This window comes from Oryx dammah, unplaced genomic scaffold (assembly GCF_014754425.2).
Source record: "Oryx dammah isolate SB20612 unplaced genomic scaffold, SCBI_Odam_1.1 HiC_scaffold_11050, whole genome shotgun sequence".
Taxonomy (NCBI): Eukaryota; Metazoa; Chordata; class Mammalia; order Artiodactyla; family Bovidae; genus Oryx; species Oryx dammah.
The window spans coordinates 11,050,832-11,076,969 of record NW_024080444.1 but is presented as its reverse complement, the minus strand read 5'-3'; the positions used below and the strand labels follow the sequence as shown (position 1 = coordinate 11,076,969).

The 26,138-nt window shown below is 36.0% G+C and overlaps 1 protein-coding gene across 1 annotated transcript in view; it reads left to right on the top strand.

Moving 5' to 3' along the window:
- LOC120860222 (guanine nucleotide exchange factor subunit RIC1-like) overlaps nucleotides 1-26,138 on the top strand; it is a 140,785-nt gene that overhangs the window by 100,927 nt on the left and 13,720 nt on the right. Inside the window, exons 7-17 of the mRNA XM_040236005.1 lie at nucleotides 1,243-1,334; nucleotides 3,008-3,096; nucleotides 8,764-8,908; nucleotides 9,590-9,638; nucleotides 11,260-11,412; nucleotides 13,180-13,383; nucleotides 17,887-17,925; nucleotides 18,232-18,342; nucleotides 19,275-19,364; nucleotides 20,162-20,322; nucleotides 21,305-21,440. Of these exons, the coding sequence (XP_040091939.1) occupies nucleotides 1,243-1,334; nucleotides 3,008-3,096; nucleotides 8,764-8,908; nucleotides 9,590-9,638; nucleotides 11,260-11,412; nucleotides 13,180-13,383; nucleotides 17,887-17,925; nucleotides 18,232-18,342; nucleotides 19,275-19,364; nucleotides 20,162-20,322; nucleotides 21,305-21,440 (1,269 nt within the window). The remainder of the gene's footprint in view (nucleotides 1-1,242; nucleotides 1,335-3,007; nucleotides 3,097-8,763; nucleotides 8,909-9,589; nucleotides 9,639-11,259; nucleotides 11,413-13,179; nucleotides 13,384-17,886; nucleotides 17,926-18,231; nucleotides 18,343-19,274; nucleotides 19,365-20,161; nucleotides 20,323-21,304; nucleotides 21,441-26,138) is intronic.

The following is a 26,138-nucleotide window of genomic DNA, read 5'->3' as shown; positions in this document are numbered from 1 at the left end:
CATCAGGGTCTTTTCCAGTGAGTCAGCTGTTTGCATCAAGTAGCCATAGTATTGGAGTTTCAGTTTCAGCACCAGTCCTTCCAAAGAGTATTCAGGATTGATTTCCTTTAAGATTGACTGGTTTGATCTCCTTGCTTTCCAAGGGACTCTTAAGAGTCTTCTCCAGCACCACAATTCAAAGCATCAATTCTTCAGCACTCAGCCTTCTTTATTGTCCAGCTCTCACATCGGTACATCACTATTGAAAAGACCATAGCCTTGACTGTAGGGACCTTTGTTGGCATAGTGTTGTCTTTGCTTTTTAACATATTGACTAGGTTTGTCATGGCTCTCCTACCAAGGAGCAGTCATCTTCTAATTTCATAGCTGCAATCACCATCTGCAGTGATTTTAGAGCCTAAGAAGAAGAAATATGTCACTGCTTCCACCTTTTCCCCTTCTATTTGCCATGAAGTGATGAGACTGGATGCCATGATCTTAGGTTTTTGTAATATTGAGTTTTAAGCTGACTTTTTCACTCTACTCCTTTACCTTCATCAAGAGGCTGTTTAGTTCCTCTTTGCTTTCTGCCATTAGAGTGGTGTCATCCGCATATCTGAGATTGTTGATATTTCTCCTGACAGTCTTGATTCCAGCTTGTAATTCATCCAGCCTGGCATTTCACATGATGTGCTCTGTGTATAAGTTAAATAAACAGGGTGACAATAAACAGCCTTGTCGTACTCCTTTCTCTATCTCAAACCATTCAGTTATTCCGTACAGGGTTCTAACTGTTACTTCTTGACCCCCATACAGGTTTCTCAAGAGATGAGATAGACCAAATAAAATTGACTAATTCCCATTGATTGGGAAAGTAAAACACTGTGTGCTAAGTGAGAAGAAGAAGAATAGTGAGCAAGTTAGATGCAGTTTCTACCATCAAGAGGTTTACTTTTTAATAGGAAAATTGTCTTCAGTTAATTTGAATTTAGAGATCAGATATCCATCTTTTAGTGTTTTATAAATGAATTAGCACTAGACTGAGCTCATCTGGAAATATTTATTAAACCAGTTAATGAAATGGAGATTTTAAGGGAAAAAAATCCAGATGGTAGTCTTGATGGGATGTTTTCCTATCCAGATGAAACCATATAAAGAACCATATAAAACCTTATGAAATTATGTTTACTGAAGGGGAATTATGTTAATTGAAGTATATTTGGAGAACCCATTTTAAATCTTAACTAAGTCTCTTAATTTTAGCAGCTTCATGGAGTTTGGCCACAAGATGTTATCGATGGAACTTGTGTAGCAGTAAATAACAAGTATCGACTGATGGCATTTGGTTGTGCGAGGTAATAAATGTAGATGCCTGTATTTTACCACTTACTGCCCAAAATAATTTTTTTAAAAAACATAAGATGTTCTTATTAACACACTTAGGAACTTTGTTGTGCCTTTTATAATTTATGAATCAACCTTAATATAAAATGTAAAAGTATTTTAATTGAAGCAAGCAAATATAAAGGGCAGATTTTGGAGATCAGGTGTTTTAATTTGTGAGCTTTTTTTTAGTGGTAGGAAATTGAATCACAAGTTAAGGGTAAATCAGTTAAAATTTAGGTTCTTTATTTTAAATAACATCAGGAGAGGTTTTATTTATTTTCAGCTGTGCTGGGTCTTCAGTTGCTGTGCAGGATTTTCCCTAGTTGTGGTGAGTGGGGGCCACTGGACTTCTCATTGCAGGTTGTGGAGCACAGGCTCTAGGGGACACAAGTTTCAATAGTTGTGGCATGTGGGCTTGGCTCCTGAGCTCTACAGTTACGGGACATGGGCTTAGTTGCTTAGCAGTGTGTGGAAGCCTCCTGGACTGGAGATCAAACCTGTGTCTCCTGCAGGTGGATTCTTTACCTCTGAGCCACCAGGGAAGCCTCTAATCCTTTCTTTTTGAGACATCAGTGTTGACTTGCCTTTAAATTAGTGAGTGTGCCTTAGTTAACAAGCAAATTTAAAGCTCAATTTGTAAAATCATTTTCTTGCCTTGATTCAAATAATGAAGGTTTTCAAAGTAAAATTGAATGCCAGTTCATTTTTAAAATAGCCTTATGGAAGATTCAGATTTTTCTGTCTCTTCCTCAGTCATTTTGGCAAGTTATATTTTTCTAGGAATTGGTTTCTTTCATATACACTGTCAAATTTATTGACATAGAACTTATAATACCCTTTGTAATTTTCATATTATAAAATAAAAACAAATGGGGAAGTGTGTAATCAAGATAGTCACAGTTTTACAAATAATTATCATATAAGCATCCATCTTTTCACAGCTTGGTCAAGGAATACAACTTTGCTAGCCAATATAAATTTTATCACTCCTACTTCCTAATCATGTCTCCCAGTCCCTTCCTAACTCATTTTCTCTTAACATAGAACACAATCTTTAATCAAATGCATGGGTAAATTAATGATAAATCCTCAATAAGTTCTAAAACTCATTCATATTCAGACTAACCTAATTGCCACCAAATTTCCTTTATATCTTTGTGTATTTTTACCACAAATGTATTTCACTACAATGTTTTGGACGTTTTTCACAGTATAGAAATGAAATTATACTATTTATATAGATATAGATAGATGGGTGGGTAGAGAGATATGCTGTCCATTTTAAGGTATAGGACAAAAATTCATTTTTAGTACTATATGGTATACTATTATATGAATATACCACAGTTTCTCTTCCCTTTGTCATTGCTGGACATGTGGATGGTTGGCATTTCTTTGCACTTAACAGTCTTATGATGAGCATTGTATATGTCACAAAGACAAGGATATTTCTGGGGTATTTCTATAGGTGAAATCACTAGACTATAGAATATGCATTTGTTTCAGATTATGAGATGACTAAATTATTTACAAAATGGTTGTGTTCTAGTTTACACTCCTATCAGCAGAACATATTTCCATAGTCATGTTTTTTGTATTTGTATTTGTCTTTTTACACTGAAAGTCTTTTTGATTTTCACAGTGGTTCTGTACAGGTTTATACAATAGATAACACCACTGGAGCCATGCAGTTGTCTCATAAACTAGAGTTAACAGCAAAACAGTATCCTGGTGAGTCCTCTTTTTTTTTTTCTTTCTTCTTAATTACAGATAATATGTGTAGTGACTTTTGATTTGAATTAGATGATGGATGCCAAAGGCCAAGTATTATTAAAACATGTAACAGCAATTCTGACTTAAGGATTTCTACTGGAGTCTCCTGGGAGACCTCTTTTATCTCTTCCATTTAGTTTTCTTTACCCTCACTTAGTCGTAGCCTCTATGTTGCTTGTCTGGGCTTTGCTTTAGACTCTTTCCTAATTTCATTGCCTCTATTATTTTATGCCTTCATTTCCATTTAGTCATTCAACAAGTAATTATTGAGTACATACTATAGGCCAGACATTGTTCTAAATGCTGGTACACAATAGTGAATAAAACAAAAAAATCTCTCTCGGAACTCCCTTTGTGACTCTTAGATGAATTCTGTCCACTGGAGTAAGTGTAAAATCTGTTATTACTGGAAATGTTTTTGACTGAAACTAACAGAAAACCCAACTTACTATCCCTTAAACAAATAGTATTTATTCTCTATAATGGCAAGAAATCCAAAGGTAAGCTGCCATTGGCATTCATTTGGCCTTTTCTTTCATGATCACAGGTTAACTTCTAAGGCCCAAGCATTACTTCTTGAGTCAAGAAGAAAGGAGGAAAGAAAGTGTATATATGTTTTCTGGTCAGGAAAGCAGAAACTAGATTGAAATGAGTTTTTGCTGAGAGGATATCTGTTTGTTTCTTCCAGTCACCTGGGAAAACTACGTTAGTCTTGAAGCCTTTGCATTATATTCTCTGTTTGAGATTTTTTTCTCTTTTGAATCCTATAAGTTACACAGATTATAGATGAGCCTGAGGACTGGCTTGTGGTTGCAGATTCTCAGGGAAACTTCTTTATTTTCCATTCAATACCATGGGCAAAAACAGGAAAGTGCTCCTTGCTATTTTTTTTCACCTTCTGTGTGGTAGAGTTTATTTCTCACTCTCCCTTGAACATGGAATTGTATTCTCAGCATTACATGGGTATCTTCTATTCCCCCTCTTGGCCAAGCTCTGAGTTTTATCTTCTGTCCCTCATATGCTGAGAGTTGTCACAGGTGAAAGTCAGGTCTCTAGGTTTTGGCAGAAAAATTCAGGGCAACAGCAGTTTGTACATTCACTTACCTCCCAGTGTTTTTTAATATTTTGAAATATTTAAGTATTCTGTTTAATATTTTACTTGTTGCCGTGTGGAGAGTCAATCCAGCTATCAAATTTGCTATATAGCCAAAAATAGAAATTAGTTTAAGTTTTTATCACTTATTGCATAGCTTTTAAAGGTTGCATTGTTTTTATTTCCTAAAGAGTTTTTGCTGCAGCTGGCAAGAACAGGATGCTGTGTATTCTGATTGTGTTTTCTAGCCCTGTTTCTTTTTTATCCATACTGTGATATCCAGTACGATAGCTATTTAAATGAAACTAAAAGCATATCAAAACATTTCTTAGTTGCCTCAGTCAGTTTAGTCACTCAGTTGTCTGACTCTTTGCGACCCCGTGGACTGCAGCATGCCCGGCTTCCCAGTGCATCACAACCTCCTGGAGATTGCTCAAACTCATATCCATCAAGTTGGCGGTGCCATCCAGCCACCTCATCTTCCGTCTTCCCCTTCTCCTCTTGCCTTCACTCTTTCCCAACATCAAGGTCTTACCAATAAATCATTTCTTCACATCAGGTGGCCCAAATATTGGAGCTTCAGCATCAGTCCTTCCAATGATATTCAGGACTGATTTCCTTTAGGATTGACTGGTTTGGTCTCCTTGCAGTCCAAGGGACTCTCGAATCTTCTCCAACACCACAAATCAAAAACATCAGTTCTTCAGCACTCATGTTTCTTTATGGTCCAACTTTCACATCCATACATGACTACTGGAATAACCATAGCTTCGACTAGACGGACCTTTGTTAGCAAAGTAATGTTTCTACTTTTTAATATGCTGTCTAGGTTGGTCATAGCTTTTCTTCCAAGGAGCAATCGTCCTTTAATTTCATGGCTGCAGTCACCATCTGCAGAGATTTTGGAGCCCAAGAAAATGAAGTCTGTCGCTATTTCCAGTTTCCCATCTATTTGCCATGAAGTGATGTGACTGGATACCATGATCTTCATTTTTTGAATGTTGGGTTTTAAGCCAGCTTTTTTACTCTCCTCTTTCACTTTCATCAAGAAGCTCTTTAGTTCCTCTATTTTCTGCCATGAGGATGGTGTCATCAGCATATCTGAGGTTATTCTGTTTCTCCTAGCAGTGTTGATTTCAGCTCGTGCCTCATCCAGCCCGGCATCTTGCATGATTTTCTTCATATAAGTTAAATAAGTAGGATGGCAATATGCAGCTTTGATGTACTTCTTTCTCAATTTGGAACCAGTCCATTGTTCCATGGCTGGTTCTAACGGTTGCTTCTTGACCTGCATACAGATTTCTCAGGAGGCAGGTAAGGTGGTCTGGTATTCCCATCTCTCTAAGAATTTTCCACAGTTTGTTGTGATCCATACAGACAAAGGCTTTAAAGTCAGTAAAGCAGAAGTATATGTTTTTCTGGAACTTTCTTGTATTTCTGTGATCCAACGGATGTTGGCAGTTTGATCTTTGGTTCCTCTGCCTTTTTGAAATCCAGCTTGAACATCTGGACATTCTTGGTTCACATACTATAGAAGCCTCACTGGGAGAATTTTGAGCATTACTTTGCTAGCCTATGAGATGAGTGCAATTGTACAGTAGTTTGGCATTGCCTTTCTTTGGAATTGGAATGAAAATTGACCTTTTCCTGTCCTGTGGCCACAGCTGAGTTTTCCAAATATGCTGGCATGTTGAGTGCCGCACTTTCAAAGCATCATTGTTTAGGATTTGAACTAGCTTAATTGGAATTCAGTCACTTTCACTAGCTTTGTTCATAGTGATGCTTCCTAAGGCGCACTTGACTTCACATTCCAGGATGTCTGGTTCTAGGTGAGTGATCACACCATCGTGGTTATCTGGGTCATGAAGATCTTTTGTGTATTGTTGCCACCTCTTCTTAATATCTTCTGTTTCTATTTGTCACTTCCACTGTATAATCGTAAGGGATTTGATTTAGATCATACCTGAATGGCTTAGTGGTTTTCATTACTTTCTTCAATTTAAGTCTGAATTTAGCAATAAGGAGTTCATGATCTGAGCTACAGTCAGCTCCCCATCTTGTTTTTGCTGACTGTATAGAGCTTCTCCATCTTTGGCGGCAAAGAGTCTAATCAGTCTGTTTTCAGTACTGGCCTTCTGGTGATGTCCATGTGTACAGTTGTCTCTTGTGTTGTTAGAAGAGGGTGTTTGCTTGTGACCAGTGCGTTCTCTTGGCAAAACTCTGTTAGCCTTTGCCCTGCTTCATTCTGTAGTCCAAGGTCAAACTTGCCTGTTACTCCAAGTATCTCTTGACTTCCTACTTTTGCATTCCAGTGTCCTATGATGAAAAGGACATCTTTTTTTTTTTTTTTTTTTTGGTGTTAGTTCTAAAAGTTCTTGTAGGTCATCATAGAACCATTCAGCTTCACCTTCTTTGGGATTAGTGATTGGGGGCATAGATTTGGATTACTATGAAATCTCAGTTGCCTCTTTACACCTAAATGTTAAATAGCCTGATGTAGCTTAGTGGCTGTCTGTTAGACCAAGCAAATATAGAATATTTACATCATTACAGGAAGTTCTGCTGATCCCTTCTGTTGATCGTTTGACAACACTGTACTGAATTTTTCAGGTTGTTTCCTTTTCTCAGGTTCTTGGAATGCCATTTCTCCCTTAGTTATCTGCTAACTGCTGCTCTTGTGGTCTTTGTTATGGGAGAGGGCTGCCCTTTTGGATTATGTAACTTGGCTATAAAGCTGCTTAAAATGTTGGGAGGCTTGTGTTGTCCTGCCTCTGGAACAGACATAAGCATCTATGTTTTCTTCTGGCTTCACTGGCTGATTTTTACAGGTGGCAGCACATCAGGAATCCTTACATGATCATCAGCTTCCATTCTGATTCTCAGACTCATGTTGCCCTGAAACCCCTTTTTTTTGTCTTTGCATAAGGATGTGAGACCCCCCAACTCCCTAATCACAGCTAGGTCCCATTCCAACCTTCTGTCCCTATATTTCCAACTGTTTTCGCCTCATCACTTCCCACTCTTCACACCTAGGCTGCCTTAATTGAAGCACTAACTGGTCTCACTTTTTGTTTTTTTTCTTCTGGCTCCTGGAGATCGTCCTTTCTGTCTTGCAAATTCAACTGTAACAGCAAGTTTGGGGATTATTTTTTACATTTTTCTCATTATGCAAATTATCACAATCGACGTTTACAGTAGGTTACCAGCTAGATAAATTTTCTGTATTCCTGCCACTTGAAAATTAGGTTAACCATCATTACTGTTTTATTGTACATCTCTGTACCTAGATTTTTTTAACATGTGTATAATGCTTGGAAAATATGTACATCTGTGTGTATGTAGATACAGATACAGATATATATGTTTACTTGTGATAATAGGAATACTGTTTGTAAGCTAAAACACTAGCAGCTTTTTGTGATAGTAAATATACATCTAAACCTTATTTTTTTTCTTGCACATGGAATTGCTTTCATTTTACGAGCTTTGATTTGAGTTTGTATTTTTTTCTTGGTTTGGATTTAAATTTCTCTCCTAGGTGTGTAAAGTATACTAATAAGATATGATGTTGCTTAGATATGTTCCCATTTTTATATACATAAATACCAGTTATTCATATACCTGAATTATGGTGGGGAATGGTAATGTGAGGATTCATACATAGGCAGTGGGGAATGTTAATGTGAGGATTCAAACATAGGCAGAGGGAAAAAGTTCTTACTCTGTTAACCAAGCCTGTCTTTTGTAGGCTAGTATCTGTATACCACCCGTTCGCAGCAGATATATTTACAACAAAAATTTATTAATACTGCAGATGTAAAGAACTGTAATTGTAAAGAAGGTCATACAGATCTTTTTGAATTCCTGATGGGAAGTGCTGGTATGTTTCATTTAACTCTGCAGTAAAGAAACTTGGATTTTACTATGCAATGAAAATTTCCCCTTTAGTAATTATATATAGGATTAGAAGTATTACTAGTTAAAAAAAGATGTAAGCATCTATAGTGCTGAAGCTGGAGTTTACCTACTTAATCCTAATATAAGGTTAAACTAGTTAATCCTAATATAAGGTTAAACTTCAATTTGCTTTAATTTGAGTCCCTTTGATATTACTGAAAAAGCATGGAGATCATGGTAAAATATTTTATATTTTGAAACACCTCATACTTTGTAGAGTACTTTGATATTGTATTGAATTATTCAAGGGAAATATTATTCCCATCTTAGAGAAACTGATTTTCCCAAAGCCAAAGAGTTTTTAAGACCACACAGTTGTATCAATAGTTATTTAAGCTAATAGCGGCAAGAAATGCTTCTGGGTTCTTATGAATCACTTGGGTACAGAGTTTGTTCTGCTTAGACCAGGCCCAGGCTGATGATCGTACTAATTTTAAATAGCCCTAAATGAACTGAATTCATCTCATTGAAGCAGACATGCCTTTCTGCTTGTTTCAAGTTGAAGATAGAGGCTGTAAAAAGTACTAAATATGAAGCAGTCGTTTATCCTTAACTTTTCTGTGGTTTCTTAACAGACATTTGGAACAAAACAGGAGCTGTTAAGTTGGTCAGATGGTCTCCTGACAATAGTGTTGTAATAGTGACCTGGGAATATGGAGGCCTTTCCTTATGGAGTGTATTTGGAGCCCAGCTGATTTGTACACTTGGAGGAGATTTTGCGTGAGTCAATAAAGGAATTTTGGACAAAATAACTCCATTTTCTCTGAGACAATACACACACACACACACACGCATGCATGCAAACTTTGTCATACAGCTGCCAGTTTGCCTTATTTGACTCTTACCCCAAAACAGTTTATAAGGTTCAGAATTCATTCATTCAGAATGTATCAATTCCTCGTACATCCACCCTCTTTCAGTTGATTGTTCACTCAATAAAAGTGGATTTATTTATCGAACCCCTATTGTGTATGTGATAAATGTTTCATTCAAGGCTAAATCACACATGAATCTATTCAAGTAGCTTATTATCTAATAAGAGCTGTAAACTATATATATAAGTAGCTAGTAGGAAGTGAAAAATTACATTATCTCATTGAGTTAATATAGGTTCTCTGTGGGTTGACAGAAGTGGGTTAATATCTCTACCCGTTTCATATGCTATGCTGAACTTTAGTCCTGACATAATGAACACACCTGCCCAAACTGCATGACCCTGTCAAGAAATTATTTAGTACCTAGAAGACTGTATCTCAGTGACACAGGTATATTGACCAGGAGTCTCATATTTCACACAGTATTGTGTTTCTCTTTCAAAGGAAGAAAATCATTTTTAAAAAAATTAAAGCTAAATGTTATATGCAATTAGAAGATTCTTTTTAATTTTCTCTTCTCTTTCAGTTATAGGTCAGATGGTACCAAAAAAGATCCCCTTAAAATCAACTCTATGGTAAGTTCTTTCTATAAAATATTGATACAGTGTGAAAAACTTGGTTTTTTCCTTCCTTTTTTTCCCTCATACTGACCTAATAAAATTAAAAAGCTCTTCTAGTCTCGTAATACTCTTCTTACACAGTTCCTGCTTTAATGAAAGTGTTATCTTTAACAGTCTGTCTTTAACAGGCTATCTGATTTTCAGTGTGTGATTTTTATTTTGTTTTGATGTGTCCAGCAAGCCCTGTCATCTCTGTGAACACAGTGACTGTTCAGATCAGGCATTTGTTTTTCCAAAACATTACCTGCATTTCTTATGTGACTCAGCACCCACTTCCCATAGCCTCCTTTCTTTTAATGTGAAGTGCTCATTGGGTCTTTTTCCTGGAGGACATGTACATTATTTGAGCATATTTTAAACTTTTTCCGTAGACGTATATCAAAAGAATTGTAGTCCTTGTAATAGTATTTTTACCATCAGTTTTCAACAGCTTCTGTAGAAGGCAGTGAGGTATAACTACCCTTGTCTTTACATAAAAACGTTTTCTTACTATAGCCCTCTCCGTACCATTTTTGTGAAATTAGTGGCTGTGAGGCTTAGGCTTACCACTACCTTTCTCTCCTGCTCCACAGAGGAAGGCATTTTCTGATCATGGGTTTCTCGAAGAATTTAAACCACCGTGGTTGCCTTGAAACCATGGGCTTCCCAACCTTTCATCACCAAGGATCCCATGTGATGGCTCTACACACCTTCATGGTTTTAAGTTTTCAAACACCGTTTCTGTCACTGCCAATCAATGCTTCTGAATGGAGTGCAACAACTGGTGTTACCAGCCTCACTAAGCTGATATTTTAATCACAAACTAAGAATCTAAGCATTTTAGTTAACTTGTGCAACTGAAACTTTTCATGGGAAAGCAGAACTTCTGAAATTTTGTAGTAATTCATGGACCTCTCCTCCCCTCATTAGTATTTTCTTGGCCTTGCAGGTTAGGAATTACTACACTTCCCATGATTTTTTTTTTAACTGATTTTAACAATCACTAAATCTAGTTATAGAATATTAAAATTGACTGGGCCTGGTTAATTTCTTTGAGCTCTCTCATTTTATAAAAGAAGAAACTTACACCCTGTGAAACCAAATAGTTTGGCCAAGGTAGTACAACAAAATGGTAGCCAAGCTGCAGTGGAAACCCTAGTCTCATAGTCGCCAGTCCATTGTTCTTTGTTCTGTACAAGATTGTACCTGTTTCAGTGCTTGTTTGTCAAGCTTCAGCTATGTAATGTGGATCTTGTCTCTCTGAGGAAGTTCTTTGTATTTGAGAAGCAGTTAAATTAATAGAGAAGTTACAGATAGCAGTAGGCATTTCTTAGGATTTCTAGCTAGGATTAGTATGTAGTGTTTTCCCTATTCTAGGTGGAAAGCAGTCATGGTTTCTACATCTAAGATGTAGTAGATGCAGGTATGTGATTCTTGTCTGTGGTGTTTGTCATGGTATCTCCAGCCTTCAGAAGTAATTAATAATGCTTATTGTTGGTTATTTGAGAATTTAAATATTTAAAACCAGGAAAAAATAACATTTTCTATTGCTTTGATTTCCTCCCTTTTCTTTTTCTCCCCCACCTCTTTCCCTAAGAGCTGGGGTGCTGAAGGCTATCACCTCTGGGTAATCAGTGGATTTGGTTCTCAAAATACTGAAAATGAGTCTGACTCCAAGAGTATAGTTAAACAGCCTGGTATTCTACTGTTTCAGTTTATCAAGAGTGCACTCACTGTAAACCCTTGTATGGTAAGTTTATTTAATTAAAACTGTTTGGTTTTGTTTTTAATGGCTTTCATGTAGAATATCAGACACAGATATGTCCTTATGACATAGATTTGTTGCATGTACTCCTAAAATTGACATACAATCTTCTTTTGTATATTTTCTGTGATTATTAGGTTTCTTTTTAATTTATATTAAATAATACCCCCAAATTTTATTTCTGAGCAGGATTAGCTTTTGGAGGGGGTAGGCCGCAGGATCTTAGTTCCCTGACCAGGGGTCAGACCTGCGCCCTCTGCAGTAGATGCACTGAGCTGTAACCACTGGACCACCATGGAACTCCCATGCTTTTTTTTTTCTAAGTAGGATCATAAGCAACTTGAGGAAAAACAGTGTTTACAGGTTTACTTTAATAAAATTTAGTGTTAATAGCATTTCCCAAAATGTTTTCCACCAGGCACATTTTGTGAGAAATATAAATAACAATTACGTAGAATAAGAAAAAGTTCTGTTGTCTTGTGTGAAATAAAGGAGTTAAACAAAGCTGTAGAAATTTCCTTACCATAGGAATCTGGTCTTTGATACACTAATGTGCATCATGAAAGTCCAGAAGTTGGTATATAGAAAGCAATATTTCCCAAGCTTACTTACCTATGAATTTTTAAGGAAGACCTGCAAGAAAATAAGCCTAGAATCCTGCTTTGGGAAACACTGCCCCAAATTATAACATAAATTCATGTTTATCAGTCTGAAGTAAGATATTAATATGCTATTTATTTGTAAGAATATTTCTATGTAAGAATAGTATATGTTACATGATAGAAATGCATATCTTAGTATCTGCCATCAATGGGTTTTTAAATATATGGTGCAACCAGTTTCTAATTAAAATTTACAACACACTGAAAAAGAATGAAAATACTGTGGATCTCAGACCTTATTACTGTAGTTGAATAATAAGAAAAACAAGAGTAGAGAATTTCTTCCTCTGCTCCCTCATCCAAAATAATAATATAAAAGCACCCCAAGTTTTATGTCAAGATGATGTTTGGACTACAGTGGGAACATGAGGGGTTGGGGTGCTGATCTGTCAAATTTATAAAAAATAGTGAGTGAATAATCTTACATTTGAAAACACTGGCCTTTCACAGAAGTAGAAACTTTTTGTCTAAATGTCTTCAGAGACTGGCACACTCCTTGGTAAGCATTCACCAAGCAATTATTGAATTGTTCTGAACCAGGACCACAGATGTAGGCTACTCTTCCTCCTCCCCATGATTTAAAAGATCCTCCAGAATCCAGTTATCCCTGTGTCTAATCCACTCCTTGCCATGTGGGCACATCGGTGAACATATACACAAAGTGACCAGACATGTTTTCTTATCACCATTCATGAGATACTTTATATAAAACTACTTTGTAAATTGTAGACATTGAGTAGTTTTATTCAGTTTTCAGATGGAAAATCTCTCATAGCATTGCCGTTTTGAAGTAGTTACGAAAGATACTGCTATAGCAGTTATAACCCTGGGCATGTTTTGGAATCTATATGATAAACTTTACTAAAGATTTTTTTTACACTGGGAAGAAATCATTAAAATGTTGCCTGTTAGTCTTAAGTGTAACAGTGTGAGCAATTTTTATGTAGTCTTGTCCTCTGTGAGGAAAATCAATGCTGAAATGTATGGTATATTCCCAGCAATAAAACTAAATTGACATTTTACTTACTTTCCCCCACCTTACTTGTTTTTATTTGCTTTCCTTCCCTCTGCTTCCTTCTCCCTCATCTAGAGTAACCAAGAGCAAGTGTTGCTTCAGGGGGAGGATCGATTGTACTTGAACTGTGGAGAGGCCTCGCAGAGCCAGAATCCCAGGAGTTCTTCAGCTCACTCTGAGCACAAAGCCCGTCGGGAAAAGAGCCCATTTGCAGGTGGCGGCTTAGAGTCTCAGAGTTTAAGCACTTTACTTGGTCATCGGCATTGGCATGTAGTACAGGTGAGTCTTCAGATGCTGTTGACTAGTGACTTTGTCCTTGCTAAGACAGCACCTGAAACAGATTTTTAAGCAATTCATTTGGTGCTTTAGAGAACTGAGGAACTTCCTAACCTTTTTTGACTGTCACGTCTCCTGCTTTTCTGTGCTCTTGTCTTCTCCTTTCTTTCCCCCAGTCCATTAGTAAGTGAATAGTTTGAAAAACTAGAAGTTTATGCTTTGCCCTTTTACTGTGCAGGACTGTCAGCCTTCTTTTGGTGTAAATTTAGCTCTAGATTTGCAGAGGCAGAAGTGTGGTAATTTCATGAAAAGTGACACTGTCCAGATGATCTTATAGTCCTCATGGGTACACATTGAGGTTAATTGTCTGACTTTGGACCCAAGTTGAAGACTTGTGATTAGTCTAGAATATTATTGTTAAAATTTTTATTATTACTTGGTCTTGCTCCAGATTATTTACTCATTCTGATAAAACTTTCAAATTAGTAGTTTCTTTTAGTAATTCTGATCAGTTGACATTTAATATAGAAATTCTGAGTTTTGAAAACAAAATTAATTTGGACAAATTAGTAAGTTGAAGTTTCTTGAAAGAAACTTTCATACATATTTCAGAGTCCTGAGTGTTTTCGTCCCAGTTTTGTCACCAAAGTGTCTTAGATACATCAGAGTCTGCTCTTGAGTTTCTTTTAGTCATTGTCTGTTTCCACAATTCTTTGTCTTCTACATTCTATACTTTTACCTAGCTTACTTCACCTCCCGTGTTATTTTCAATTGACTTTGAGTGAAGATAATGAGAGATAGAAGAATGGTCTCTGTGTGAAAAATTAAAGGAAGAATATCTCCTACATTGACATGTGGTATACACTAAAAGAAAATGTATTTAACTTACATTGATAAATTCATAAAATCAAACAATGTGCATACCATTTTATAATTAGTAACAGTTATTAAATAAAACTGCATCAGCTACTTCCTTGACTAAAATTTTCCACTGCTCCCTTCTCTCCTATAGCCATTTCTCTGCTATTTTCATTCCCCCATACTTTGAACTATTCATTCTACACTGACCTAGCATGAATGCCAGTTCTGCCTAGCCAGGTCTGTGTTGCCAGAGAGCCAAGTAGAGCAGAGGATCGAAGAAGGTAGGTCTGGAACTCAAAAATCCATCAGGCAATAACAAAAATGGAATTTCCTTCCAGCTCAAAAATTCAGTGATTCTGTGATTCATAGCCATCTATGAAGTATCCTGTGTTAGAAGCATATAACACTGCTTTTACAACTTCAGACAAATAGGTACTAGCAAGATTCTTCTGTCATTCTGTTCTTTAGATATCTAAAATACTCAGAAAGATAAACTTAACTCTAGCTTTACCTAATGGTTTCCATTTCCTTAAAGCTAATAAAAATAATGCTAGAGTTGTTGTAGTCCCCCCAAATTAAGTTATAATGGACTCATAGAATTTTTAGAGCTGGAAGGACCTTAGCAATCATGTAGTCCAACTAGATTTTATACATGAGGAAATTGAAGCTCAGGGAAGTTAGGTGACTTGCCCAAGGTCACACAGCAGAATAGTGGCAGACTTGATCCTTGCCATGATACAGATTAAGGGAATAATAGAACCTGTCTTAAAACCTAGGTACTAAATGTTGAAGCATATAATATACTGCTGACTTAGATCTAGTAATAAAACCTAGCATGTGCCTACTTGGCACTGTTTTTACTTTGAGTCGCCCTATGCTTTGTTTGCTGGTAATCTAGCCACAAGAGTCAATGCAGTGTTTTGGTGGTGTGTGTTTGGTAGTGTGGTTTTACAGTGTCCATATAATGTTAATGCTTTACCTTCCAGACATTTTAGCCTTTAGTAAGTATTCCCTGAAGAAACATGGGTGCCTGTTTAATTCCGCCTTCAGCACATACTCTTGTCCAGGAGAGTGCCTGCATCCTTCATCAAAATGGCTTTGTTTGCGTGATTAATACTTTGTATGCTTCTTGTACAGCTTAGAGTTCATCAGATGAGCTCAACTAATCCTGCTTGCTCTGTCTGTTCCCCATCTAGACTACTAGGTTTTTTGTTTGTTTGTTTAAGCTTTCTACCTTATATTCATTAGTTTCCTGGTCAGAAGATTCTAAGTTAATTATGTTTTCTCCTTTAACAAAAATAACACAAATGCACACTTGTCAGAAGCAGGGTAATGTATCAGGCACTTTGTTAAGTCAACGAAGAGGATTGTAAAGGCTATTTAATTTATAAATGATTTGCTCTCATTCCTACAATGTGAATCAAATGTTCCAGGTATTTGGCACAGATCAGATCTCCTAGGATGATGGTTTTCACAATCTCACCAGATACAGACAGAAATAAATCTGAGGAGAAGACAGGGTTTTAGCAGAATGACTTTAAAGGGAAAAAGGTAGATTTAGGTTCTATGAAAGATGGAAAAATCCTAAGATGTTAAGAGTAGAGATTCTGTAGCTTAGCACTGGGTTTCCCAGTGGTGTGACATGACTTTTGTGCCCTGAGTATGCAGTCCTGACCTGAGTTTCTTCATCATTCATTAGCCACCTCTTTTCTTAGTTTTGCTATTTTCTGTTCTCAGTATTAGGGGTGGAACTCAGAAGTTCAGGTAATATGTAGATCTCCTAGGGAAAATAAAAGTTTTTGTTCTTATTTCATAGCATCTTCAAGACATAAAACTGTATAAATAAAGCTTCAATGTAAGTTTTCAAAGCAAACCATTTGCCATTTGTGGCATCTCATATACTTTTGGAAGATTGAAGAATACATTGTTTTCTCTTAGAGATATTCATCAGAGTGTGATCAAATAATAAGATTTAACCTTGGTTCCTGTGATTAGAAACTTCGTGTTGGAATCCACTTTGGCAGTGAGATCTCAATTCCCACTTTACCCACTCACACATTTCATAAATACTATGAAATACTAAGGTTTGGGGGAAGTGGGGCATTTTGGGTTTTTTGTTTGTTTTTTCAGTGTCTTGGGTGCTAGCCCAGTTGCACTCCAGGAATATCCTTCAAGTGACTATTTTTATTTTCTTCATTCAAAAAAAGAATTTCACTTATAGCCCCCTACAAAACTGCTTTCAAATTTTACTTTGCTACCTGATCGTTACCTCAGATTACCATTATTCTGCACTAATTTCACCCATCATAATGAATTTTACTAGTTGGCCTGAATGGTACAGCATATCTGTTAAGATACAAGTTTAGCATTCTTCAAGTATGTCTATCACTTAATTCTCTAAAGTAGGCATCCACACATAAACAGTTCTGGGGTTAAGAACTTCCTAATGTACTAAAAGCTATTAATTTATTTAGATTTTAGGTTGACTAACTGGATAGTAAGTGAAGTCTAACAAAAATAGTTTTATGAATAAATTTTATCAAGATTAATACAGATGTTTTCAGCAGGTTTTTTGGGGGTTTTTTTTTGCTTGACTTTGGTTTTGTCTTCACATTACACAAAGAAGCTTATTGGATTTGATTGCATTTACTTGGCTTTTTCATTTGGCTCTCCATTTTAAAATATGTAATAATTTTTCTTTGAGTAAAAGGAAAATAAATAAATAGAAGGTTCAGTAGTTATTCCAGGAACAGAAGATTTTTCCTTTGTTCTGTTGTTCTGTTAATTTTCACCCTTCATTCACCATGTGTTCATGAAACTATTTAATCAGCAGACGAAGAGAGAGGTCACAGTCTCAATAAAGCTAGAGTTGACTTAATCTGCATTGATATCTCACAGAGGATTTTTTAAGTTTAAAATTCTCATTAGAGTAATAAAATGACACCATGTGCAAAAATGAGACAGCATGGAAAGATACATCTATTGCTGATGTTGCAGATGAAGAGTTCGTATCTGTAATATATTAAAAGTCTTGTAGGTGAATAAATAGCCATGACTTACACACACTTTTATGTGTACATGGCTGTTTAGAGACGGAATAAAAACTAATTAGTTGTTTCCCCTGAGCAGTGATGTAAGAGAAGAATTTTAGTTTGTACTTCGTGTACTTTTATATTGTTTAAAATTTATAAGCGTACATTGCTTTTTTAATCAGAAAAATATAAAAATAAGAAAGAGTGCTATTTAAAAAAAAAACAACAACTCTTGCTGAGGCTCTGATTTTATTAGATAAGATTTTAGAGATGGTTCATATCAGCAAAACCAGACTGTTTATCTACACAGTTCTTGGCTACCATTGTAGATGCTTCTCTGTCTTTTGTCATTCCATTATTGATTGAGTGTTCAGTAGTTAAAACAAACAAACAAAAACAGTATAGAGAAAAAAGAGGAAAGCCTGATGTCTAGAAACATATAGTGAAATGGATAAGACAGGCGATATGCAATATTGGCTGCCAATAATACTCAATTATTTGGGAGCACTGTAAACATTACAGGAAAATGAATCTCATATTATGATGCTAATGCTTTACATTTAAATATAGTAGACATTTCAAAAGTCTTACAAACTGATATGTTATTTCCTAGATTTCCAGCACCTATCTAGAGAGCAATTGGCCTATACGGGTGAGTTATTTGTTACTTTGTTGGTGTTAACTTTCATTGGATGGCATGTGCTGCAAGAGGTATTCTGGGGATTGAGCTTTTCAGTGGGTGCATTGATAAAAGTCTCAATACTTGATTCCTTGTACCTTGTTAGTGTAAATCTATAATTTTGTTAAATATAATTTAAATATGATTTTTGAATTTAGCATTTTACATTTAATTCACTTAGCAAATGTTTATTAATAGTGTGCCGTCCTGACATAATCCTTAGCTCTTTATGTCTAAATAAAAAATTCAAGGAAGAGATCTTAATTTTTTTAAATTCAGTTTTCAGCTATTGATAAGCTTGGCCAGAATATTGCTGTTGTTGGCAAGTTTGGTTTTGCACATTACTCTTTACTCACCAAAAAATGGAAGCTTTTTGGAAACATTACCCAGGTTAGTCTTTTTGAAATTAAAAACCTATTTGTCAAAGTGTGGGAGAACTACAATATAATTAAGTATAGAGTAAACCCCTGTTTACTTACTAAAAAGTAAAAACATTACAAAATGACTGAATTATGTCCAAGGGTCAGTTCTGATAAGGTACTTGGTATTTGATAATGGATTTTGTATTGAGATAGTTGTTCAGTCGCTAAGTTGTGTCCAAGTCTTTGCAACCCCTTGGACTGCAGCATGCCAGGCCCCCCCATCCCTTATCACCTGGAGTTCACCCAAGTTCATGTCCATTGAGATAGTTAGTTTTTAATTCTTGTTAAGATCAGAAACTAATCCTGTAATTGAGAATTTACTCTTCCATTTCAGGTAGAGTTCGTCAGATATTATTGGAATAAATCTCCACAAAATTTGAGATCATTTCCTGCTTGTCTGTGTACAATATAAACATCTTGGTAGCATACAAACATGCATTTGGATTTTGCAAGAATCAGATATGAGGAATAGAAAAGGAAGTTGGCATTTACTAGGTGCCCACTATGTACCAGGCACTTTTCATATATCTCATGGATCTTAATAACAACCCAGTGAGGGCACTACTATTACCATTTTATATAGGATTCAGAGTCAGGCAGCTGATAAATGATAAAGCCAGAATGTAAACCAAGATGTATTGAATGTGGAATAACGATGCTACATGGTTCCCAGTTACTTTGAATGATGTACTTTCTGCCTTACAGAAATACACATTTTTTTTTTTTTTTTCAAAAATAGGATCTGAATCATTATTAATAAAGTCCCTCAAGTAACACTTAATGTTGTGGGGTGGGAAGAATAGAGAGTAGAACAGAAATAATTAGAGCTTTCATTGTCTGATTAGGAATATTTTACAAATGTATTACTGTCAGGAATAAATGTAAAATTTTTTTTTTAAGGAGCAGAATATGATTGTGACAGGTGGCTTAGCCTGGTGGAATGATTTTATTGTCCTTGCATGTTATAACATAAGTGATCGTCAAGAAGAGGTATGTTTTTGTTCTCTCAGAAATAATAAATTTTTTATTTTAAAGATATTAAGCATTATTTAAGGACTTTTCAGGTGGCTCAGACAATAAATAATCTGCCTGCCAAAGATCCCTTGGAGAAGGAAATGACAACCCACTCCAATATTCTTGCCTGGAAATCACATGGATAGAGGCAGGCTACAGTTCGTGGGGTTACAAAGAGTTAGACACAACTGAGTGACTAACAATTTTCACTTTCACAGCATTGTTTGATCTATATAAAAATAATCTACTGAAAATGAACGAGACATTTTCCTTGTAATCAAAAATTCCACATTTTTAGCTAATGAGATTTTCAAGTTACTGTTTTTTTTTTTTTTTAAAAAGGAATAATCAGGACTTCTGTGATTACTTTTTCTAATGATTTTAGCCATTCTCTATAAAGTTTGTAACTAATAAAAAATAGTTAAAAGTTGAAAAGTTTATAAGAATGTCTGTCCTTAGAGATACATTGATTGATTTATATATTTATTTTTTGAGAAACTACATCTCCTGATGTCATGTCTAAATATGCAGGTCTAAAAGGAGTATCTCATAATAGTACATCACAGTTTTGATCACTCATATTTTAGTTATTTGTAGAATGTGCCTACCTTGTCAATATAGAAACATCCACTTATTATTAATGCTCAAATTAGTCTTTAGCTCCTCTTGAAAAAAAGTAAATTAAAAAACAGTATGTCTAGTATTTAGTATTTAGTCATCCATGGTGGTAGGTATCTTCTTTTTACAGTTGTCTTTATTTTTATTTTCTACAGCTCAGAGTGTATTTGCGAACCTCAAATCTGGACAATGCTTTTGCTCATGTCACCAAAACACAAGCAGAAACATTACTGCTTAGTGTCTTCCGGGACATGGTAATAGTTTTTAGAGCAGACTGTTCAATATGCCTTTATAGTATTGAAAGAAAATCTGATGGGTAAGTATATAAAATATATAGAGTCATTTTTTGCTCTTATTTATCATGCTTCCTTTGTAGTTTTATTTCTCAAAACAGTTATTCTAATTTTATATTTGATTTCCTTTGTTTTAAGAGTTTCGTAAAGCAAGGAATTTTAATTAGTGATCTTTGTATGGTAGTTATTTTTTAGCTACCAAAAGAAATAAACTATAAAGCTTTACCAGTGTTTTCAGCTAATCTTATTGGATTCATTTGAAAAAAAACACTAGTTTGGGATGGGGTAAAATTTTAAATATTAATTTTTTTTACACATCTTGATAACAGGTTGTTATTAATTTTCCTAGTGTTCTAGAAACTTGGGGAAATTTATAGTATTTCTATAGTTTTAGTGGCTTAGGAAGCATGCCCTTAGCAGACTCTTATACATTTTCAGTGGCCTAGATGGCTGTAGTCCAGAAAAGGAAAAACTGACAGTCATCTTGCTCTTTGTGTATGTTGCTTATATTCTTCTTGGCGTCTGGCTGACTTGCAGCATTTAGACCACACTTCTTGAGTTTTATTTTGTTCTCAGATGGCTTTTGTTTCTTTTTATAAAAAAGCTATGAAGTGTGTGTTTGCTGAAGTAGCTTAGTAATTGAGGATATCTTTTATAAAGATAAAAACAGATCACCTTAGATAGAACCCATTTCCTTCCTCACCCAACTATTTCTCACCTGACTAAGCTATTCCTGTAAGCTTCTTCCCAATTTCTTTTTTACTTTCTATATCTTACTCCCTTTTTTCCCTCCCCTCATCTCCATTTGTGTTCTTGGGTGCCACAGCCTTGTCAGTCTGCTCTTTAAAGGATACTTGGGGAGGTGGAAATGGTAGGTAGAAAGTATTTGGGGCCCCTATAAACGTAAACTCTGATACTATTTGTAGTGGAAATGGGGGGGGGAACTCATTAGAGTTGTTGAGGTGTAAAAACTCATTAGAATTGTTGTTTCTTTCTCTTTTATAGTCCAAATACTGCTGGTATTCAGGTTCTTCAGGAAGTATCCATGTCACGCTACATTCCTCACCCTTTCCTAGTGGTATCTATCACTCTGACATCAGTGAGTACAGAGAATGGAATCACCTTGAAAATGCCACAGCAGGTACCATTCTGTTACCAGAGCTCTTTAGAGTGTTTGGGTCTTTGTGTTTTAATTTGATATTAGGAACTATTAATTTGTTCAGAAAATACATACTAAATATATAGAATTTGCTTTGTGTGAAGATGCTGGGTTACAGTGCCAACTAAACAAACATGGTTTTTGCTAATACTGGAAAGAAATAATTACATAGATAATTAATACAAATGTGATGTGTATACCAAAAAGTAATACAGGTTACTGTGTATACCAAAAAGTGATACTGTGTTAAAACGTTATACTGTGTATAAAAGTTACACTGTATAACAAAAGCCTAGAGTAGTCTAAGCAATCACAGATGGTTTCTCTATCATTTAAATTGAAACCTGAAGAATTAAGTGGTGGTTATCTAAGTAAAGAGGAATTTCAGTCAGAGGCAACAGTTCAAAGGCCTGTAGATAAGAGAGAACAGGACACATTCAGGGAATTAGAAGAGATTTCACAGTGACTGGAACATAGAGTATGACAGTCTTATTGATACTATGGACTTTGTCTTAAAGTCTAAAGTGTTTTAAACTAGATATTATTAGATCTAAGCTTTGTAATATTAGAGAAAACATTACAAAGGAAGAAAATGAACCAGAATTGGACAAAACTGGATGAAGGGAGAGCAGCTAAGAGGCCATTGCAGTGATCTAGGTGAATGGTGTTTGTGCCCCAAACTTGGGTAGTGAAAAGAAGATAGAAAGAAGTAGAAGGAATATGACATATAGAGGATTCCATGATTAGTTAATTGTGAGCAAAGAGGAAGGGATACTCCATAGCTTCTGGTTAAAGTAACTGTGTAGGTAGCGTTGCCACCAGGACCCTGGTTGCATAACTTATGTTTCCAAACTTCATGTCAATGTGGAACCCCTCTTCAAAGAAAAGTTCTGTGTGGATTTACTTGTCATCCCTGTCTGTCTAGTCTTTTAAAACTTCTATTAAGGCACTTCCACTGAGTGCCTTTAAAATACAGGTTCCATTTCCTCTGCAAACTCATATTTCATGTAACCAGATAGTCCTAGTTAATAAAAAAGGAATGTTTTCCAGAAGAACTCTAGCTAAAAGATATGGAAGGAATTTGAGAATTAAGAATCAGTTTTGCAGCCTTTGAAAAAATGAGTGGATTCAGTGACCACCAGTTGAAATCAATGAAAGGTTGATGGGAACTTCACAATGAAGGTATTGAGTTGTCATGCCTAAGCCTCATTAGTCAATCTTAGCATCACTAAAAGTAGGAGAACCATGCATGCTTCCTGGGGTGATGCAGCCTGAGGTTCACATGAAGAATTACTGCCAAAAGCATTGAGCCTGAACTAAAATCAAGCTTCTCGAGTCATTTTCTATTCATAAAAAATACAAGGATAGAGGTTTAGTTTAATAACATTCTGTAGGAAAACTACAGGTCATTAATGTGGAGGAAAAAAGAAAAGACTCTTTTAAATAAGACTTTAGAGTTATAACAAAAAAATGCAATTCATAAGGTCATTTGTATCTTGATTCCAATAGGCTACAAAAAGACACTGTTAAAACAATTAGTGATATTGACTGAGAGATGACACTGAGAAATAGTTCTTAATTTTATTAAATTTAGATGTGATGTTGGCGTTGTAATTATATAATCAAATGTCCCTATATTTGAGAGATGCCTACTAAATGTATACGAGTAAAATGGCATGATATCTTCCTTTAAAATACTTTGGCAAAATAAGTATTAATAAAAAGAGAAAAGGGTTAGGTGAAACAAACCTCAGTAATTGTTAATGTGAATAATGAGAATAAGATGGGGGGTGTGTGCATTTTATGTACTTTTCATCATGTTTGAAGTCATATTAAAGAAAAAGACTTCTTGAATATTTTAGATAGAGTAGGCAGTCAGAAGATTAATAACACTGGGTGCCCCATTTTAATTAAGAGGCCCCTTTACAAAGAGGAGATACTTAACTTTGTAAAGAGCAGAATAAGAAGTTGAAAGATAAGAGGAAATAGATTACATCTTGCACAGAGAGAAGGCCAAGGTTTAAAAAGCAAAGCAAGTCTTGATTTAACAACAAAAAACCAGCAATGAGATCTGTTCAACAGTAAGGTGGCCTCCCTGAGGAGACAGGTGAGCCCCTTGTCTCTGATGCTCCAATGAGAATTACCTACCAGGGATTTTAGATGGTTTGCTGGGTTCCTTCAGATTTAGGACCTTGAGGATACATGTGGTCCCAGCTTTTGTGTTACACTCAGTTTCTGAAAAGTTCATCAAAGTTGCTTGAGAGGGCTGTAATGGTCACCTGTTCTTATGTACTGTGATATTATCAGTAAAAAATGTTGACTGTGTGGATAGAGCTGAAGGGAAAAATAGAGAATTTTCTGTGTTTATTTCTTCCTGTGCTGGTGGTCCATTGCTGAGCAGACTTTTCTCTAGCTGTGGCAAGCGGGGGCTGCTCTAACTGCAGTGCACAGGCTTCTCAGCGCGATGGCTTCTCCGGTTGCAGAGCACTGGCGCTAGGGTGTGTGGGCTTCAGTAAGGGCAGCTCCAAGATTCGAGAGCACAGGCTCAGTTGCTCTGGGGCATGTGGAATCTTCCAGACCAGAGATCGAACCCATGTCTCTTGGATTGGCAGGCAAAGTCTTTACCACTGAGTCACTAGGGAAGCCCTGTTTTGTTGGGTTTTTTTAATGAAATAATATAAAATACAGTGGTGAATTTACTATCTGAAAACTTAAAAGTGGTCATTATGAACATTAACATATTTAGTAAACTGCAGTGGATGTTCTTCAGGTCTTTGGAAGTGTTTGAGGAGTTTGTGGGTGTGTGTGTGTGTTATTCACTCAGTCATGTCTGACTCTTCGTGACCCCATGGACTGTAGCCCATCAGGCTCCTCTGCCCATGGAATTCTCTAGGCAAGAATGCTGGAGTGGATTGCTATTCCCTTCTCTAGGTAATCTTCCCAACCCAGGGATCGAACCTGGGTCTCCTGCATTGCAGGCAGATTCTTACCATCTGGGCTACCAGGGAAACCCGTTTGTCTCTATGCCAGTCTCCAGTCATACTGTTTGATTCTTGGGATTGCATGTTCGGTTTCCGCTCCTCTCTAGTTCTTATAATTCTCACACAGCTTTTCAATTCCATTTTTCCTTCTCCTAACTCTTAAGTTATTTACTGTTTCTCATGTGTTATGGACAGATGTTCAACTTTTTAGTTTATGTGCTAAATTGGGAACGGAAGACTCCTTTCCAAGTAAAATTCTTGAGCTTTGTGACAGTTGTTTCCAGATTTTTGTGGGGTAATTTTTCAAATTCCTGCATTTTAAATTAACATGCTTATTACCTACCTGGATGATATAAAGCAAAAATGAGTGACAAAGTCTATAAGTATTCAGCATCCTTTTGCCATTTCTTTACACACAATCTCTTGTGTCTTAGAGCAGTACAAATGAGCATTTCATGTATCTGATTATTTTTTGCAAGTAGAATACATAGGGTGATGGTTGTTTTCCTGACTGAACCCTAAATGATATTGGAGCTTAAATTCATCCAGCCAGCAGGAGTGAAAGCTAGGACACAATCCATGCCATCTTAATCATCGTCCTTTCCTTCCTAAAACTCTCTCCTCCTTTGGTTCGTGGCATCATGCTTTGTTTCTCTTCTTGCCTTCAAAAGCTTAGCCAGTGGTCCTTTGCTCTGTTGCTGCCACATACTTTGCTTCAGAAAATTCATCTGTTACCTTCAGTTTACCAGCCTTACCATTATGGTTCAATGATTCTGGTATTCATCTCCAGTTTAGTCATCTCTCACAACATCTTTATCTGGAAGTCTTTAGATTCTAATTTAATGGGCAGTAAGAGGAAACTCTTCAGATTCCCTTTCCTAAGTTATTATCTCCTTCTAACTTCTGTCCATGAAGACCACAACTTCTCTAGCACCTCACCTAGATTCAGCACCCTGAAATCATCTTTGACTCAGCTTTGTTTTTTTATCCTTCATGTCTAGAATATAAGTAAGCTTTTGGTTTGTTTTAATCAAAATGTTCTTCCTCTTTACAAGTAAAAATGACTTGATAGCTGAAAATATACTTTAAAGCAGTGCTCCTCAAACTTAAAGATGGGAATACTAGGTTTTCACTTTGGGGTTTGATTGAAATTTTCCTTAATAAAACACAGACTATTTACTTCTTTCCTGAAGTTACCACCCATGATATCTTCCTCCCCTCAGTCATCCATCCTGAATAACTCAGAATTTTTAATAACTTTTATTCAAGGACCATAAGTAGTGGCTTATTTCCTGATATATTTTTACTTGACTTTACAAGCCCTCCTTGAAGGTCTGTTACCATCAGTATTTTTTCTTGTAATATCCCTAATCTAGCCAGATTGTTCTCACTTTCCCAGTAGAACTATTTTATCTTCTTGTGTCATTTATATTTCATTCTTCAACTAAAGTACCAAACGTTTTTCTCCCACCCATGTATGTCATCCTCACCCTTCAAGTCCCACTTCATCCTTAAGCCTTTGCTAGCTATGCCCACCAGGTCACTGAAACAAGGTCTCACTTTTATGAACTTCTGGAAGTCTCTTAGTTTTTTCAGGATAATTCAACTCTGCCATCACTTTTTCATTAATTAATTATTAATTGCATTGTGTTAAGCTTGTACTGCTGGAGCCAGACAGCTCCTTGACTCCAACAGAGTC